This window comes from Catharus ustulatus, chromosome 2, assembly GCF_009819885.2.
Source record: "Catharus ustulatus isolate bCatUst1 chromosome 2, bCatUst1.pri.v2, whole genome shotgun sequence".
Classification (NCBI taxonomy): domain Eukaryota; kingdom Metazoa; phylum Chordata; class Aves; order Passeriformes; family Turdidae; genus Catharus; species Catharus ustulatus.
The window spans coordinates 108,660,964-108,677,154 of record NC_046222.1 but is presented as its reverse complement, the minus strand read 5'-3'; the positions used below and the strand labels follow the sequence as shown (position 1 = coordinate 108,677,154).

The window sequence follows — 16,191 nt, the reverse complement described above, 5'->3', positions numbered from 1 at the left end:
AACTTTCATATTTGCTGTGGTATTTTTGAAGGAGGCATTAAAGCTAGCTGGTGCAGGGAATAAATAATTCGTGTAGTGATTGTCAGCAAGAACACATGTGGTGTGCAGGCTGCAGTTTTTCACATTCTTTCACCTGTTCTTGATGTCTCTCATCATGAAAGGCTGTCATCTTGTTTCTAATCTGGCACTGTTGGGTAGATATTTTTTGATGACTCTGTCCTTTCAAGCTTTGGGTGTTTGCAGGAAGCAGTTGTTAGTTCTCTTCTTGCAACAGAGTTCCACATACGAGACTCATTGATTTCCTCTTTGGACATAGTCAGGTTGGGAAGTTGCTTGTTCTGAAAGCTGACAGCCTGATGTCTGCGATAGTACCATGACTGTTTGGAGGAAAACCTGACTGAGGTTACAGAACGTGGCAAAAGGTCCTGCTGTTGATTGCTACCTCCTGGTAGAAAATTAGCTGGATTCAGATCAATCACAAAGAGGCTGGCTGAAATATATTTTGACCTGTAGAATGGGGAAGGAGAATGTTAGCATTGCATCTTTTCAGTGTTACTGAACTAGTTTTAACATGATCCCTTCTGAGATTCCCACAGGTAGTGGTAGGGTATCCACTTGTGTGGGTTAAAACCCTACTGCTGAGGAAGTACTGGGGTTAGAGCTTTGTGGGCACTGTCCCAAATAATTTCAGCAGTTCCATCTGAAGCTGACCTTCATAAGCATTTTATTTCAAGAACCTATATAGCAGAAAATTTTCCAAAGCAAACTTTTTCCAAAAGAAAGAGCATGTAAGTCAAGAAAGAAGATTAAATCAAGGTCTAAACATAGCATTTTGTTTTCTTATCAAAGGACCTGGAGTTCTGCCCATGTCTGCTTTAGGAGAAAAAGGTGATATTTTTGCAGTGTGTTTTGAGCAGTTACATAAGCTGTACATTGATTTTGTAGGACTATGGAGTCTGGGTTATTCTTGGAAGGTGTTGTGGTCCTGAGTGCACTAATAGGCTTTAATGACCCTGACTCACCTGGAGCCTCCACCTGCCCTGCCCAGGACCCCATGTCAGCCCCTGCCCCAGTGATGCTGCAGCAGGGCCAGTCTCCAGATCACCACAGCCTCAGCCCCACATCCCATCCCAGTCCCAGCCTGTCTCCTGGGATGGTGCCCAGTGCTGGGGCTGCCCCCAGTGCCACCCCCGGTAGCTCTGGATGGAGTGATGGGGTGGCTCTGGATGGCGAGGCCCTGCTGTGCTCTGGCCAAAGGAGTATCACATCCTACCAAGCACCGAGACTCATGGATGGCTTGAACTCTCCTCACTGAGCAGTAGGGGAGGATTTTGGGACTGGTGATAGAAGATTGTCATGACTCAGCTCTTACATTATTTGGCAATTCCTTGATAATGAAAGATGTGAGATGGAAGTGCTGAATACCACATGTTGCTTGTCAATATGTTTCAAGAAATGCTTTACTTAGAGAAAAGCAACACTGATAGGGCTTAGTCTTTGCTGCAGAACAACTCACTGTATTTCAAGTGTTTCTGTCACCAAATGCTTCACATTCTAGGTCAGGAGTGTTTTTATTTCAAGAGCAAGCCAATCAGTCAGTAGCTGTAGACTTAAAAGCGAGTGAATAAACTATGAATAATCAGCTACTAGTGCAATCTTGCAGTAGAAATGAGCCTACCCTTCACCTGTACCAATTCAGGCTAAGTTGGATAACCCAAAGTGTGAGCTAGGCACAAGCCTAACTAGAGGAGCAGCCCTATTACCAGTACTTAAGCAGACCAAGAGAGTTACTCTCCTATGCAGATCTTGGTAAAAACAAAAAATCTTTTTAAATCTGAAAATGTACTTGCATTTTTATTATCAGGTCAATATCATATTTGAATTGCACTCCAACAGGTCACCAAACAATGTATTTTAAAAGGAATGAATGGAACTGTCTCTCTCGCTCTTCTCCATTACAGCTGCCCAGTTCTCCTGTGTCTCTCATATATGCTGAAATCCATCAAAAATGCATGAGTGTGTACCAAGATTAATGATAGAGAAGGTAGATTCTCCTGAATAATTCTTTTAAATAACTGATGTGGGGACTGAGATAGCTGCTTTGAATATTTGAGAATTTTATACTGAGAATATAGAGTATTAAAGAATCTCAACATAGAATGAAATCTTTAACTCAGAAATGCGGCTTGTTTTTTTCCATGTTCCTTAGTTCACAGTGATGTGTATAACCAGATGTGTTAAGATATCCAGTGATCTTTAGGTTGAAGTAAAACTGTTGAAAAATAGGACTGAATTTCTGCCTGATACTCTGTACTCGGCATCTATTTATTCTAATACAGTAATTTCACGACCATAAGGCGCACCAGACTATAAGGCGCACCTTTTTTTTGCTGCGAAGATCCGTGCCGCGTGCGACAAAGTAACGAATTAGTAACGGAATCCTGTGATCATGGAGTTTACTGGCAGGTGCTCAATTTGCAAACATTTTTCACAGATCGGTGTAGCCTTTAAATGCAGCCCCAACTGTCCTTCCCGTGCACGGGGCCCGGCACTCCTGCCCGCCCCCGGCGCTGGCTGGCGAGGCAGGGCTCGGGGCGGCGGCGGTTCGGGACGGCTCGGGGCAGTGGCTGCGGCGGGGCCCGGCGGCACTTTCGGGGCCGGCAGTGCTGTTTACAGGACCGGAGCAGCAGCGGTGGCGGCCGGCGCTGCTTTCGGGGCCGTGGCCAGCACTGCTTACGGGGCCGGCGGTGCTGTTTTCGGCGCTTTCCCGCAGCACTTTCTCGCCGCTTTTCAGCGCTTTCTCGCGGTGCTTTCCTGCGGCACTTTCTCATCGCGTCTCGGCGCTTTCCCGCGGCGCTTTCTCAACGCTTCTCAGCGCTTTCCCACGGTGCTTTCTTGCCGCTTCTCAGCGCTTTCCTGCGGCGCTTCTTGGCACTTCCCCGCGGCCACGCCGCTTCCCTGCGCTTCTCCCCGGCTGGCGGCCGCGCCGGTTCCCGGTTTCCCCCGCCCGGCAGCCGGGGCTCCCGCGGTTCCTGTCTCCTCCCACATGGCTGCAACTCCCGCGGGTCCTGGCTCAGCTCGCAGATCGCACTTCCGGGTTCGCAAATTTCCGAACTTTGCACATCAGATAAGGCGCATCGGACTATAAGGCGCACTTCTGGGTTCGGGGGTAAATTTTAGTCAAAAGGGTGCGCCTTATAGTCATGAAATTACTGTAATTGATGTAAAGTAGTCAAAAGCTCTGTTTTTTCATGCTGTACATGTCAATATATTCTGAAGGGAAAATAGAGTGGTGATTAAATTTAGAGTATAGATACCTTTTTGATTATGCATTGAAATGAATAAAATAAAGTCAACAAGATATTCTGTATTTTTTTAAAGCATTCTGTGTTATGCTGGACGTGGTTATGATGTGAATATTGCATTTATTATGTAATGGAATCTTGTCTTTTAGATTCAAAGAATATTAAAAAAGAGAAAGATGGAAAGAATCAGCAGGCAAACAACCCAGCTTTAAAAAGTGGTAGGTATTGCAGTTGTCAGGTTATTAGTTAAGGTACTCTGTAAGAAAAAGTGTGTCTTTGGATTGTACTGTTTGCTGGCCCTTTATATTTTTTTGTTGGAATCTCTTGGGTTATTATTGGTGGGTAGTTAAAAACATACCTTTGCTTTTCTCTTAGCTTTTAGGAAAGTATGTTTTGGTATAGAAAGTGATGGTTGAAAATGCTTGAGTTGAACCTGCTAGTTTTACTAGCCAAGATAAGTACTCTTTATATGTATAATCAAAGATGCTGTGTGAACATTATTATTTTTAAACCATTACTGATTTGTCTGTTCTTTTCATCATGTATTTCTCAGTTTCATGCCTTTTCTGCTGCAGTTACTTTCTGTTTCCTTAATGTGTTTCCTGATGCCAAAAGAAGGATTTTCAGTTTAATAGTCTTGAGTTTTTAGGATTGCTAACTGGATGAAATTGCCTGGGATTTTAATCTTACTTTAAATAATTCATTTGAAAACAGAATTTCTGGTTTTTTTAAGTAAACTGAGGAAGAGTGCACACGTACCAGAAATTATCCAGATTCTTGGCTAACTTAGCTTCTGCTACCCTCAGCAGATGCCATAAGGCAGTGTAGTGCTGTCAGGGTAACTTCTGTGGGTTGCAGTGGGACAACAGCAACATCTTTAGATATGCTTTGTATGTTCATGTTGTTTGTTTGAATTTGGGACAGTAAGAAATGTCATGAGTAGTAGTGACTAAAGTACAAAATCTCTTCAGGAGTTCTTAAAGAAATGTCACTGAATTATTTAAACTCTCACTCTCCTCACTTTTCTGTGCCCTCTGACTCGTGATAGATGGTCTGGTTCTTCTTGGGTACCAGTGGAGACAAGTAACATAGTTACTGGTCAAACATGCCAGGATACTGATGCATTAGCTGGGTAATTGAGGTAATGACTTTGCATAAAAGATACACCAGTCATAGTACAGCCTTTGACTGTTACATTTGCCAGAGCTAATTTTTTCAGTTATTGGGATTCTGGCCATCACAGAATGGGTAAGGTTGGAAAACACCGCTGGAGGTTATTTTACTCCAACCTGCTGCTCAAGCAGGATCCTCTAGAGCACCTTGCTCAGGATTGTGTGCGGGAAACTTAGGAGTATCTCCAGAGGAGGAGAATCCACAACCTCTGTGGGCTACCTGTCATCTTTGTTATTTGTCCCTGTTACTTTGAGCCAGAAAAGAAAGTGTATTTGTATCTTTTTCCCTCTTCTTCAGTGTAACAGGAGCTCCAGTCAAATTGGACTCAGTGTGTCTGTTTTAAATAATGTTGTCTGATGTGACAGGCGGAGTGCTGTAAGACACCTCCCCACCAGCAAAGTGCTTTTCATATGTGATGCGATAACCATAGTTCATGAGTCACTGGAAAATAGCCCTGCCTGCTCCTGCAGTTGAGAGCAAGGTGTTGAAAAAGCTTTGTGTTGAAGCACTGCTAAGCAGGCAAGCCTTATTCTGTGTTCTTGACTTGGTCTGTGCTGTTAACCTAATGTCTGGGAACTGAACTTCCTCATGAAATGTCAATGCTCAACTCAGTCGAACAGAGCGGAGTTTCTTGCATCATCTCTGATTTTCTACAAATGAGATAATTTTTATCCTGTGTTGTTGCTTGTTGGCGGCAAAGGAGCAGAAAGAGCCTCTTGATGCTAGATGAAGAAAAATGCCATATAATGCTTTGCACTAACAACTGGAAAGTCTACAGAGTTTCTGGGGGAATGTGTGATAGGAAAAGTCAGAGAGGAGATACAGAGGTGTGAGAAGAATGGGTTAAAAAAATAGACTAAAGTGAGCAGAGAAAGACATGAGGAGGAGAAAAATTCTGATTGACGGATCACAACATATAGAAAGAGGTACAAGGTGCAGAGTGGAGTATTAAATACTGCACACTTCAAATCTGTATTTGCAAGAGTGTGTCAACAAAAATTAAAAGGAAATCTCATCTTTGAAGAAGAGAGATTGTGAGATGAAGACTTGAAAAGATCCATTTCCATGTCCAGAGTCTCAGATGGGTGCCAAGCAAACCTAGGGGTGATCTGAGAAGACACAACATGCTCCAGTTGTCCAACCAGTCTTTAGGCTATGGTGATACTGTATTATATTAACCTAAATAAACCAGCACCTTAAATTGTACAAATCTGCAAGTGACAATTCATAGTCTAAATATTTAGTTAAAATTCTGTAAAACTTTTGATTTACACTAAACTGGAGAATTCTGTATGGTGAAAAAAGGTGGGAAGCTCTTCAACAAACTGGGCATTCACTTATTCATGGCAGCAGATGTAACACCTCCAGGGGTGCTGAGGCAGGAGACTGATGTCACAGGGAGGCTTTTTGCTCCTTTTGGAGAACTTGTAGTGGTTGAGGAAGTTTCACCATGACTGGAAAAGGTTAAATAGTATGCACTGTCAAGAAGGGCAAGATGGGAGCACCTGGGAAATTACAGGCTGGCCTGCCTGATCTAAGTCTTCAGGAAGATTAAAAAGAAACTATTTCTGGAAACCATTTCCAAGCAAATAAAGGACAATGATTAGGTTAGGAATAGTGGAGATAGATTTGCCATGACTGATCACCTTTTGTGCTTAGTTATTCCGGAAACAAGGAAGAGCAGTGGATGTTGTTAATGTCTAGGTTTTTTCTAGTTTCTGTTGTGTCCTTTCAGCCAAACTGGTGAGGTGTGGTTTGGATAGGTGGGCGAAAAATTAACTGGACTGTCAGGCAGTACAAGGTCCACCTGACAGATGGTAGACAGTGCCATTTCTTAGAGGTCAGTACTAGCTAGGGCTGATGCTGTTACATGCCTTCCTGTCAGATGGGGATGATTGGGCAGAACACAATGCTAGACCAGTTTGTGGGCAGCATCTCATGGAGAGGAGTAGCTGGTACGCTGGAAGGTGGGACTGCCCATCAGAGGGACTTGCCAGTGCTGGGGAAATGGACTGGCAGGACCTCGGTGACTCGGTGCTGAATGGAGAGTCCCTCTCGGCTACAGACCGCAGCCCAGGCTGGAGGCTGCCTGGAAAGGAATTCAGCAGGAACGACCCTGGAAGCCGGCAGGCAGCAGCTGAGTGTGGACCACCAGCGAGCTCTTGTGGCGCAAGACGTCAACTGCATAGGGATCCTGCGGGCAGCAGACCGGGAGGAGGTGTTCACTGCTTTGGGGGATTTGGGAGGCTGTATCTGCAGAACTGTCTTCAGTGTTGAGCTTGCACACTACAAGGAAGGCACTGCGGTACTGGAGTAGGCTGGCTTGAAGTCCTGCAAAAAATGGAAGGCACCAGAATGCAAGATGTAAGCAAAAAACTGGTACTGAAACTAGAAGAAATGTTTCTTTTTCAGCTGAAAGAAAAGAAGGCTTCTGGGAGATGGACATGCTGTCTTGAACTACCTGTGGGGCGGATGGAAAGGGGACAGAGCCAGGCTCCTCTCAGAGCCATGGTGGAAGGAGAAGTGACAAATACTGACTGGAACATAAGAAATTCTTCCTTGATGAGGAAATCTTCATATGGAGTCTCATGGAACCCTGGAGGAGCAGGAGGCTGAACTAGAGACTTCCTGGATCCCTTCTAGCTTGAGTTACTTTGGGATTGACAGGTTTGGCAAGAAATGATAGGGTATTGATACAGCATTGCAGAGAGCATCAAGGGTCATTGACCTATGGGTCAGTGCCAGTAATGCAAACAACTGTGACAAAAACTCAGTCCCTCCATTTTTAAATTAGTCAGGCTTTTTGCCATTGCTGCTTGTTTTGACTCACTATTTAAGAGCCTCACTCCCATGCTGGTTATAAACTAATATTTTTTTCATTTACAAAAGGCTCTAGTTACCTTCTGGTGTGGGTTTTGTTTTGTTCTGTTTCCAGTATATGCTGGTTTGTTCTTCAGCATGAAATTTTCTTTTTCTGTCTAGTTTTCACTTTTCTGGTGGGTTATAAAGTTGTGGTTGTTACATAATGGTCTTTTCTTAAGCTGTTTAATTCAGCTGCAGATATGAGTGTGAAGAGAAATGCACATTAAATTATTTAGTATGAGCTAATTTTCTTAAGGGTTTCTGCTTGTCAGAAGCTGCATATTTTCAGGGTCTTTAGAATTAGAAATATGCTACTTTACAATACAATTGCTTCTTTACCTGTGCACTCTGAGAATACAGAGAAGCTTTCATTAGATTTTTTTTAACATACTTATCTTTCTAGAGATGTATCTTACATGTTGCAAACATACATGTGTCTCTTATTTCTGTAACCGCAGTAATTAAACAATAATTAGCACCATCTCTGAGAGCTTGGCTCTAATTTAATACAGTGTATCTTCACAGGTGGAGAGTTTCTAATTTTAACTCCAGGACATTTCTGCTTGATGCAAGAGCTTTTGATAACCAGGATTTAAAGCAAAGAGCTAGGCAATGTTTTTTCCTGTTGGCTTTATCTTCAGCTGGCTGCTTGTGTTACCTTCTGTGTCTTTCTAGTAAATGTTCCCTTGAAAAAAGCAAAACTGTTTCTTTCCCTCTGTATTTTTGGTCATCCCACGAAATTTGTCATCCTGTTACTAAAATTTAGATAATTTGGGAAATGTTACTATATAATTTTTTTGGAGTGGGTGAATGATGGTTACTTCTTGTAAATGTGATGTCAGTGAAGTACAGTAAATTCACGAATACAAGCCGCACTGACTATAAGCCGCATCTCTGGGTGTTGGCAAATATTTCGGTTTTTGTCCATAGATAAGCCGCACCCGAATATAAGCCGCTTTGTCGTTCGCAGCGAGGACCCGCGTGCAATTAGTAACAGAACCGTGGGAGGGCGGGGTTTACTGGCTGAGCTAAGGCTGTGCAGGCTTGGCCTGCTAGGGGCCGCTGACGGAGCCAGGTGGCCCAGCACGGTGCTGCAGCTCGGGGCCGGCCACCGCTGCCCCTGGGCTCGGTCACCCCGGGTCGGCGCTGCCCCGCGGTGGCAGGCAGGGACGGAGCTTCCCCTGCTCCTACGGCAGCGGCGGCGGGCGGGGACGGAGCTTTCCTGCGCCCGTGGCGCCGGCGGCGGGCAGGGACGGAGTTTCCCCGCTCCTGCCGCGGCGGCGGCGGGCGGGGACAAAGCACCCCGTTGGCTCCCCGAGCCGCGGCAATGGCTGCGTGGGGCTCCCGTCGGCTCCCCGGGCCACAGCAATGGCGGCGCGCGCTTCCCCCCCCTCCCCGGGCCGCAGCAATGGCGGCGCCGGGCCCCCCCCCGTCTCTCCCCTGGGCTGTGGCAGAGGAGGAAAGAGAGCTCTCCCGCCTCTCTCCCCGCCCCCCCGTGCTGCCTACAGGGAGCCAGGCTCCACCCGCGGTGCAACAAAGTAGCGATTTGTAACAATCGCAAAATGCCGACTTTGCAGCTGCTCGGCTCAGCACTCTGGCAGGCACTTCTGAGGTTGTATTAGCCGCTCCTGATTATTAGCTGCATTTCCGGTTTAGGAGCAAAATCTTAGTCAAATTGGTGCGGCTTGTATTCGTGAAATTACTGTATATATTTGTACAGTCCTTAACGCGATGAAGCTATGATGCATGACCACAGCTTTTATATCATGTTAGATCTGAGACAGCTGGGACACAACTAATGTTTTCTTTTGACTGGATTTAATTAAAGGTAAACTCTGATTTTAAAACTTTTTTTTCTTTTTTTAATCAGAAGGCAACCTGAAGTGGCAGCTTTATTACTGGAGTCCAAGAAGAATTTTTATAAGATAAAGCCTTGCTATCAGTTAATAATATTTAATTTTTGCACCCTTCTTGGCCTGTTAATGAAAAGAGCAGCAAATCTGGAGGCTGCTTTCTGGGGAAAGCTCTGAAGAGCTCTTTCTGCCTTCCTGAAATACAAATATATGCTTAAATTAATGTATCCTGCCTTTTGTAAGTAATGTAAAATCGGTGTTACTATATAAACATGTAAATAAAATTTTAATTCCAAAATAGGTGGAATTCCAAGATGTTGTGTGAAAGCGTCTTTGTTATCAGCCTGCATGTATTCCAGACCACCAAATTAACAGCTTTTGACATTTTACTGACTTGTTACTGACTTCTCACATAGCTAACAAGCACATGGCTTCTGCAGTGCCAAGAGCTAATGACTTGTACACTTTCGAATCTGTTTCACCAAAACCCAGGACCTCAACAGGCCAAGAGGATGGTTCTCTTTTACTTGAGGCACTTGATACTGTCAGCTGAATGCTGTGCTGGTGCAGGCAGACTCTGGGTTTGAGCCACCACACATCCTTCAGAGAAGCTGTGTGCGAGCGCTGGAATATGCTACCATTTTCAGATTGTTTCTTTGCTTCTCCTGAAAACTGCAGAGATGTGTTTAAGTGTCTGTGCCCAGTGGCGTTTCTGGAAGAATTACTGGCACATCTGGAGTGAGCTGTCCATCATCCCCAAGGATTTTGCGTTGGGCTGTGTGAGTGACTTGCTGAGCCGCTGGGTGGCATCACTGCATCATTTTGGGGTCATTGGCGCTTTATTCTTCAGGAACGTCAGAAAGATGCCAGCTGCCCAAACAAGAAAAATAAGCAAAAGGGCTCACTTAGATAATTTATAGCTAAAATATTAGCTGTACCATTGTAGCTTTTCTCTTACACTTCATATTAACATAATTAATATGTTTGCTTATATATTTGATGTTGGTACTTCATATTTTTTCCATTCATGCAAAACACTAATTGAATCAAATGCAGAATCCACTTGCCCATACGCATGAACAATGACATTATTAACACTGGAAAAAAAAAATGATTTTGTTACTAAACACTGCCATAATATTTACCTATATATTCCATATGACATGATATTCTACAAAGAGAAACCTTTATGTGACTTCAGATAAAAAAAGAGACAAAGATGCAATTGGAAGGCTATACTAATCTTTTTTTCTTTCTAGTGGATAGTAGTCATAAGATATATTTCAACAGTATCCATGTCTCTGTGTTTTTCAATGTGTACCATCTCAGTTCTCATATGAGGTTATCATATCAACCCTGCTGTTAGGGGAACTAAGATATGGCAAGGCTAATATGATTTATGTAAGACTGCTTGGGAGATCCTTATGCAGAGAATTGCTTCTAGATATTCTGACTTGGATCATTTTGCATGTGGAGCACAAAAAAGAATTTGAAGGTTTGTATTAATTTTGTGTGTTCACCCCTGTAAATAAACATTACTCTTGAAGATCCTTCAAGGCCTGCATGCATTTCAAAGGTGGAATTTCCATTTGAGAATGATTCTGCTCTTGAAAAACAATGTATTCTGCAACATGGTTGGATTTTCTGTCACTTCCTTTCCTCAAATCCTCATTTAAGTTCCCTTCTAAAAAATTGTGTATATAGTCTTTTTTTTTTTTATCTTGTGTCTTCCAGAACAGTTTAATTGGGATGATTATCTGAAAGAGACTGAATCAATAGCTGCCCCTCTGCATTGTTTCAGACAGGTATGCCGGATACTATTTTGCAAGTGTTTCTATGTATTCCTGTTACAGGGTGATCCTAGAAAAGCTTTCACATTTAGACTGCTTGCAGACTTCCCATTTGACTTCTTTTGATCTGTAGTTATCAGTAGCTTACAGTTTTGGCAGTTACTAGCTACGGAAGTTTCTTCGTTCTTAGTTTCTGCCTCAAGCCAAATTTTGAGAGTTTCATTAAAATTGCATCTTTGAACTGTGTTTTCCTTTAAAAAAAAGACTAGTTAATGAAAACAGATAGCCCTGTCAGTGTTCAAAAATGTTTTCTACATTTTTCAATAATCTTAGCACTACCATGGTTTTAATGAGAATTAAAAATTTGGCTGATTGTCAGAGGAGTTATTCCTCTGCTCTGTTTTTGAAAGATTTCTTTCAATTCTGTCTAGCTATAAGATGTGTGTGTAGTAGAGTTTAGTCACCACTTTTTCTCTGGATCTCTAGTATGTTTAATTTATCTCTTTCTGAACAGAGTGCTTTTTACTTAGGGGTAACAGATACTACAATTAAAAAAAAATCAAATGGAATATATGGGAATACAAAGGAAATACTGGATTTATAATGAAGGGTATTTAATGTACTTTTGCATATAACACTACACCCTACATGTTTGATTCCCCCTACCTGATGACTTGGTATGTATTTTCAGATGCAGTTTAAATCTGCCATCTTGTGTAAGCCAGTCACCTCCAATGTTTCAGCCCTCTGGAGACTGAGTCGATCTCTTTAGGCATCTTTCTCTCTGTTTTCCCAAACTGAGGTGTGTCTTGTCTGTGTAAAGTTATATAGGATTCATTTTGGTCTGTGTGCCCTCACTGTGTTAGGAAGATAGTTGCTAAGGAATTGGATTGTTCAGGTTTATAGAAGTGTAATAGGTGTGACAAGCAGTGCATGTCTACTTTAGTGGCTTGGGCATGTTCTGAATTTTTTTCTAGGGTCTGTTGGTGGTCTGATTGTACTGTAAATGATACTGGCCTCCCATGGGGGCCCAAATAAAAACCAGCAGAAATTGAATAGTCTGAGAAGGAGAGGAACCATCATTTGTTGAGTCTGAAGCAGTTGCAAGAATGGAGAATAAGGAGAGAGAAACACAGGTGGTAGCATTTCCTCATGCTAGATCTTGAATCTCAGCTTGCTCTTTGCAGATTAGGATAAAGGGCAGGGAGCCCCTCGAATGCTGCCTTCAGTGAGAGGTGGCTAAAAACACTGGTGTCCATAGCTATGAGTGGAGCCCCAGAAATTAATTTCACTGTATGTGTTTTTCACAAGCAGATACCTCAAACTCCTCCTGGGTAGAGGCATAGGGTAGTGTATTGTCCCTGGATCTTCCTGAGGTTAATGCCATACTCACAGATCATAAACCACCATGACCACAGTGTGTGCTCCCAAGGAATATAACTTCTGCAGAAAGCTGCTTGAAAGCCTATCCATGTGCCTTTCTTGCATCTTCCTCTTCCGTAGTAATGGTCAAAAAATCTGAACTGAGAACCAAATAATGCCTTGAATAGAGGTGCTTAGGCGGCATGCATTGACAGTGATAAATCCAAGTGACCTGGATTGCTTAAGCAGTGTGTGAGTTGGAAAGAAGAGCTTTAATTTATGTGCATAGCAAATTTCAAAACAATTTGCATATGCAGATTTTCAGCTTTTCTAAGAGTCAACCTTTAAGTAGAAAGTGATATGCAATGGTAATAAGTGCAGAGCTAGATCCTCTTCACTACATAATGTTTGCAGATTTTGGAACCTAAAGAGCATGTGCTTTGTGTAGGACTAATATGACTTTTATTGGGTTACACATGAATTGTACATGCCATTATTACTCTGTGTAATGCAAAGAAATATACTGCTGTGGCCAACCAGAAAATAAAGAGCAGAGAGAATCTTAATTTGACAATTACATCCAGAATTTGTGACCTGTGGGAATTTTGTAAGTTTAAATTTTGTAGTAATTAAAAATTACCCGGGGAACAATAAATTAAAGCCTCTACCATAAATTAAGACACAGACAGCTAATGGAAATTGATTAAAGTATTTATCTTAATTTAGAAGGTGTTGTATCTGTTGCTTTGTTTTCAATAACTACTTAAAATTTCAATGTACTTCATATTCCTTTTTCTTGCCTAAAACTTTTCCCCAAGCAGTTGAAAATTTTAAATGTAAAAGCTCAGTCCCTTGTGGTTTGATTAGAACTTAAAGCAGAGCTGTTACTGAGTAAGGTTTTGTTATTTTAGTCAAAGACAAACTAGCATGGAGGATTTACCTTCTTAGAACACCTTGAGTTGTTGGTATTTAAACAAGCTCGTCTTTTCCACAAAGAAATAAACAAACTCCCCAATTTCTCAATTTCTGTTGCTTTTCCTGGTTGTACAAAATAACAGCTTGACAAGCAATATCCTGAAATTGAATTGCCCTTTAAATTTAATATGCTCGGGCTCCCCTTTCAGCCAGCCTGCTGTCTGAGTGCAGCACTGGCAGATGCTCACTGAATTTTGCTCGCCTCTTTGGCTTTTGGGCTCAGACTCCTCCAGGGCTCCTGCTGTTGATCTGGGGTATGTTGCAAATAGTGCACCTGCACAATATAGCAAGTAGAGCAAGATGTATTTTGTGGTGGAGAAAAAATACCACTTACACTTGTTGCAGGAGCAGATTTCTTCTGTATTTTTCTGTGTCTGCAGACAGGTAAATGCACTTTGCCTGCTGTGGGATCCCCACCTGACCTGGTTGGGCAGGCACAAGGGGACATAGGAGTCCTGTGAATATGAATGCCCATGGTTTTGGGTATTGTAACATGGTTCCTGTATTAAAGTCAGACTGTGTTAATCTGGATGGAGTAACTCCGGGGTTTAAATGTCATGGGCAAGTCTGCTTATAGTTCTGGGGTTTCTGTGTTCGAAAACAGCTTTGTACTGAAGAGTTGCAGGAGAGAGTTTCTGGGTGATAGGAGAATAGTCATCATGTCCTAAGAGAAATTTCAGTGCTTGACTTATTTACATTGTTGAAAGGGTACTGATAAAGGGTCTGTTGTAGCTTTTTTTTTATTTGCTGAGGTGCAAAAATAAATTAAATGATAGTGTTGGCCAAAAATTCCATCAATAAAATTTAGGCTGGAAATGAGGAGACAATTAAGGAGAATAGTAAGAGGCGTTCCATCCCATTTAGTGTTAATACAAAGTTTTGAACATCATTAGGTGAAGTCATTGCCTGCAATATGGCAGAAGACAGGTAATTAGCCTGCAATCCAGTCAATCTCTGCCTGTAGTGTGTTGATACATGAGTAAAAAAATTCTCTCTTTTTTCATCTTTAACATGTGAAAAGGTTCTGCCTGAAGACCAAATTGTATTTTTCCCTGTGCTAATTAAATTAGCATGGCATTGTATGTTTGTGATTATATTCAGTTCTCTACGAATAAGCACAAGCTACAGATTTTGTCTTAGCACAGAAGTTTTATACTACTTTAGGACTGTTTCCTTTCTCCAAAATGTTAATACTAACTCGTTTTTCTGTCTTCTTTCTTTGTAAAGCTTTTTTTTTTTTTTGATACAGAAGGGTCCAAATTTTGTTTGGATTTCCAAAATATTGTTACAATGAGGATAATTATTTCTTTTGAATTGGGAGCTAATAAACCGTGCGGTTGAGACTTTTTTTTGGATGTGTGTGTTGGTTTTTGTATTGGTTTTTGGGGTTTTTTTGAGTTGAATGTCATGTTTCCTAATGTCCTTGTATTCTATTCACTTCACTGGCTCCCTATCTGTATGTTCATACCTTCATAAAGATTCCCTTTTTACCCTTCTTAGCATCCTTATCTTTTTAGAACTCAATCATGTCTATGCTGTTGGTAGGTTATCCAGCTGCCTTTTCTGACTCAAAGTTTAAAAACTTCTTTATATTTATAAATTTTATGATAAGTTTGGAAGAAATAAGGCTGTATATTGAACTGACCGGTAAATCTAGCAATATTGACAACAATAAGAAAAAGTTTTTTACCTTTTATTGTAGTCTAGAATTCCGCCTACAAATGATTTCAAAGTTGGCATGAAACTGGAAGCCCGTGATCCTCGCAATGTTACCTCAGTTTGTATAGCTACAGTAATTGGAATCACTGGTGCCAGGCTAAGGTTGCGGCTGGATGGAAGTGACAACAAAAATGATTTTTGGAGGCTTGTGGATTCCTCGGACATACAGCCCATTGGAACCTGTGAAAAGAAAGGGGGTATGCTCCAGCCTCCACTTGGTAAGTAACAAAGCTGCTGAGAATATGTGTGGAATATTGCTTTCAGAAAGTCAAATTTACCGTTTTGTCTTGGCAAATTCAATGGTTTGAGCATTTCACCCAAACCATTCTTTAATTGAAAAAGAGGTAAGTAAACTAATTTTGGCTAAGTTAATTGTGACTTTTTCTTGTTTTTTTTGTTTTTCTAACATAAGAATGAGCAGTTTCGTTTGTTGGGGTTTTTTTTAATAGGCCCTTAATCTTAAATGTGCCCATTCTGTAAATGTACCTTCACACACGGCCTGACTTATGTGTGTGTGTATATATTTTGTTGCATGATGCCATGCATGCTCCTGTTAGAGCCCTTGGCAAGAGCTGGAGAAAGCCAAGTTTCCACTTTACTCTTCATCAGTGCATCCAAGCAGCTCCCAAGAAGACACTGGCTGCTTCAGGCCTGGGAAGCCTTGGCAGGGCTGCTGGAGGCATGCCCCTGCAGGGCAGTCGAGATGTTTCCTTGGGCACGGGGCAAATTGGTTGAGTTCTAGAACAGGGAGCATAAGGTGGGTTAGTGCAGAATTGCAGCTTTCTGCTCTGAATTTTTACTCTGAGGTAGTAAAAGCAGCACTACAGAGCTTTAGCAAACTGCAGTCTTAGACTGCATGGTACTCTCATTGCCTCAAATCAACATATGTTCAGGAATGTCAGATCAGTTTGTCATGGCTTTGTGAGCACGACGAATACTTGTGAACAAAATACAGCTTTCTTACACTTAGAAATATCATGCAGATCTTCTTTTGCCTTCCATGAGCAGTATGAGTGACTGCATTGTGTCTCCTCAACCTGAGAAAGAGCGTTTGGGTTTAGTCTTACTGAGGAAGTTTATTAAATAGGGAATCCTACAAAGCAATTCCTTGTTACCTGATGAATGGTCAGAGGTAACTGCCTAAACTGCTAG

The 16,191-nt window shown here is 42.0% G+C and overlaps 1 protein-coding gene across 8 annotated transcripts in view; it reads left to right on the top strand.

Moving 5' to 3' along the window:
* Window positions 1-16,191, top strand: part of SCML2 (Scm polycomb group protein like 2) — a 75,775-nt gene that overhangs the window by 17,169 nt on the left and 42,415 nt on the right. For 7 of the 8 annotated variants that reach the window (XM_033052073.2, XM_033052076.1, XM_033052074.1 and 4 more), the window contains exons 3-5: window positions 3,455-3,523; window positions 10,928-10,998; window positions 15,023-15,257. In XM_033052073.2, coding sequence (XP_032907964.1) covers window positions 3,455-3,523; window positions 10,928-10,998; window positions 15,023-15,257 — 375 coding nt within the window. The remainder of the gene's footprint in view (window positions 1-3,454; window positions 3,524-10,927; window positions 10,999-15,022; window positions 15,258-16,191) is intronic. The other variant, XM_033052075.1, reaches the window with a different exon arrangement.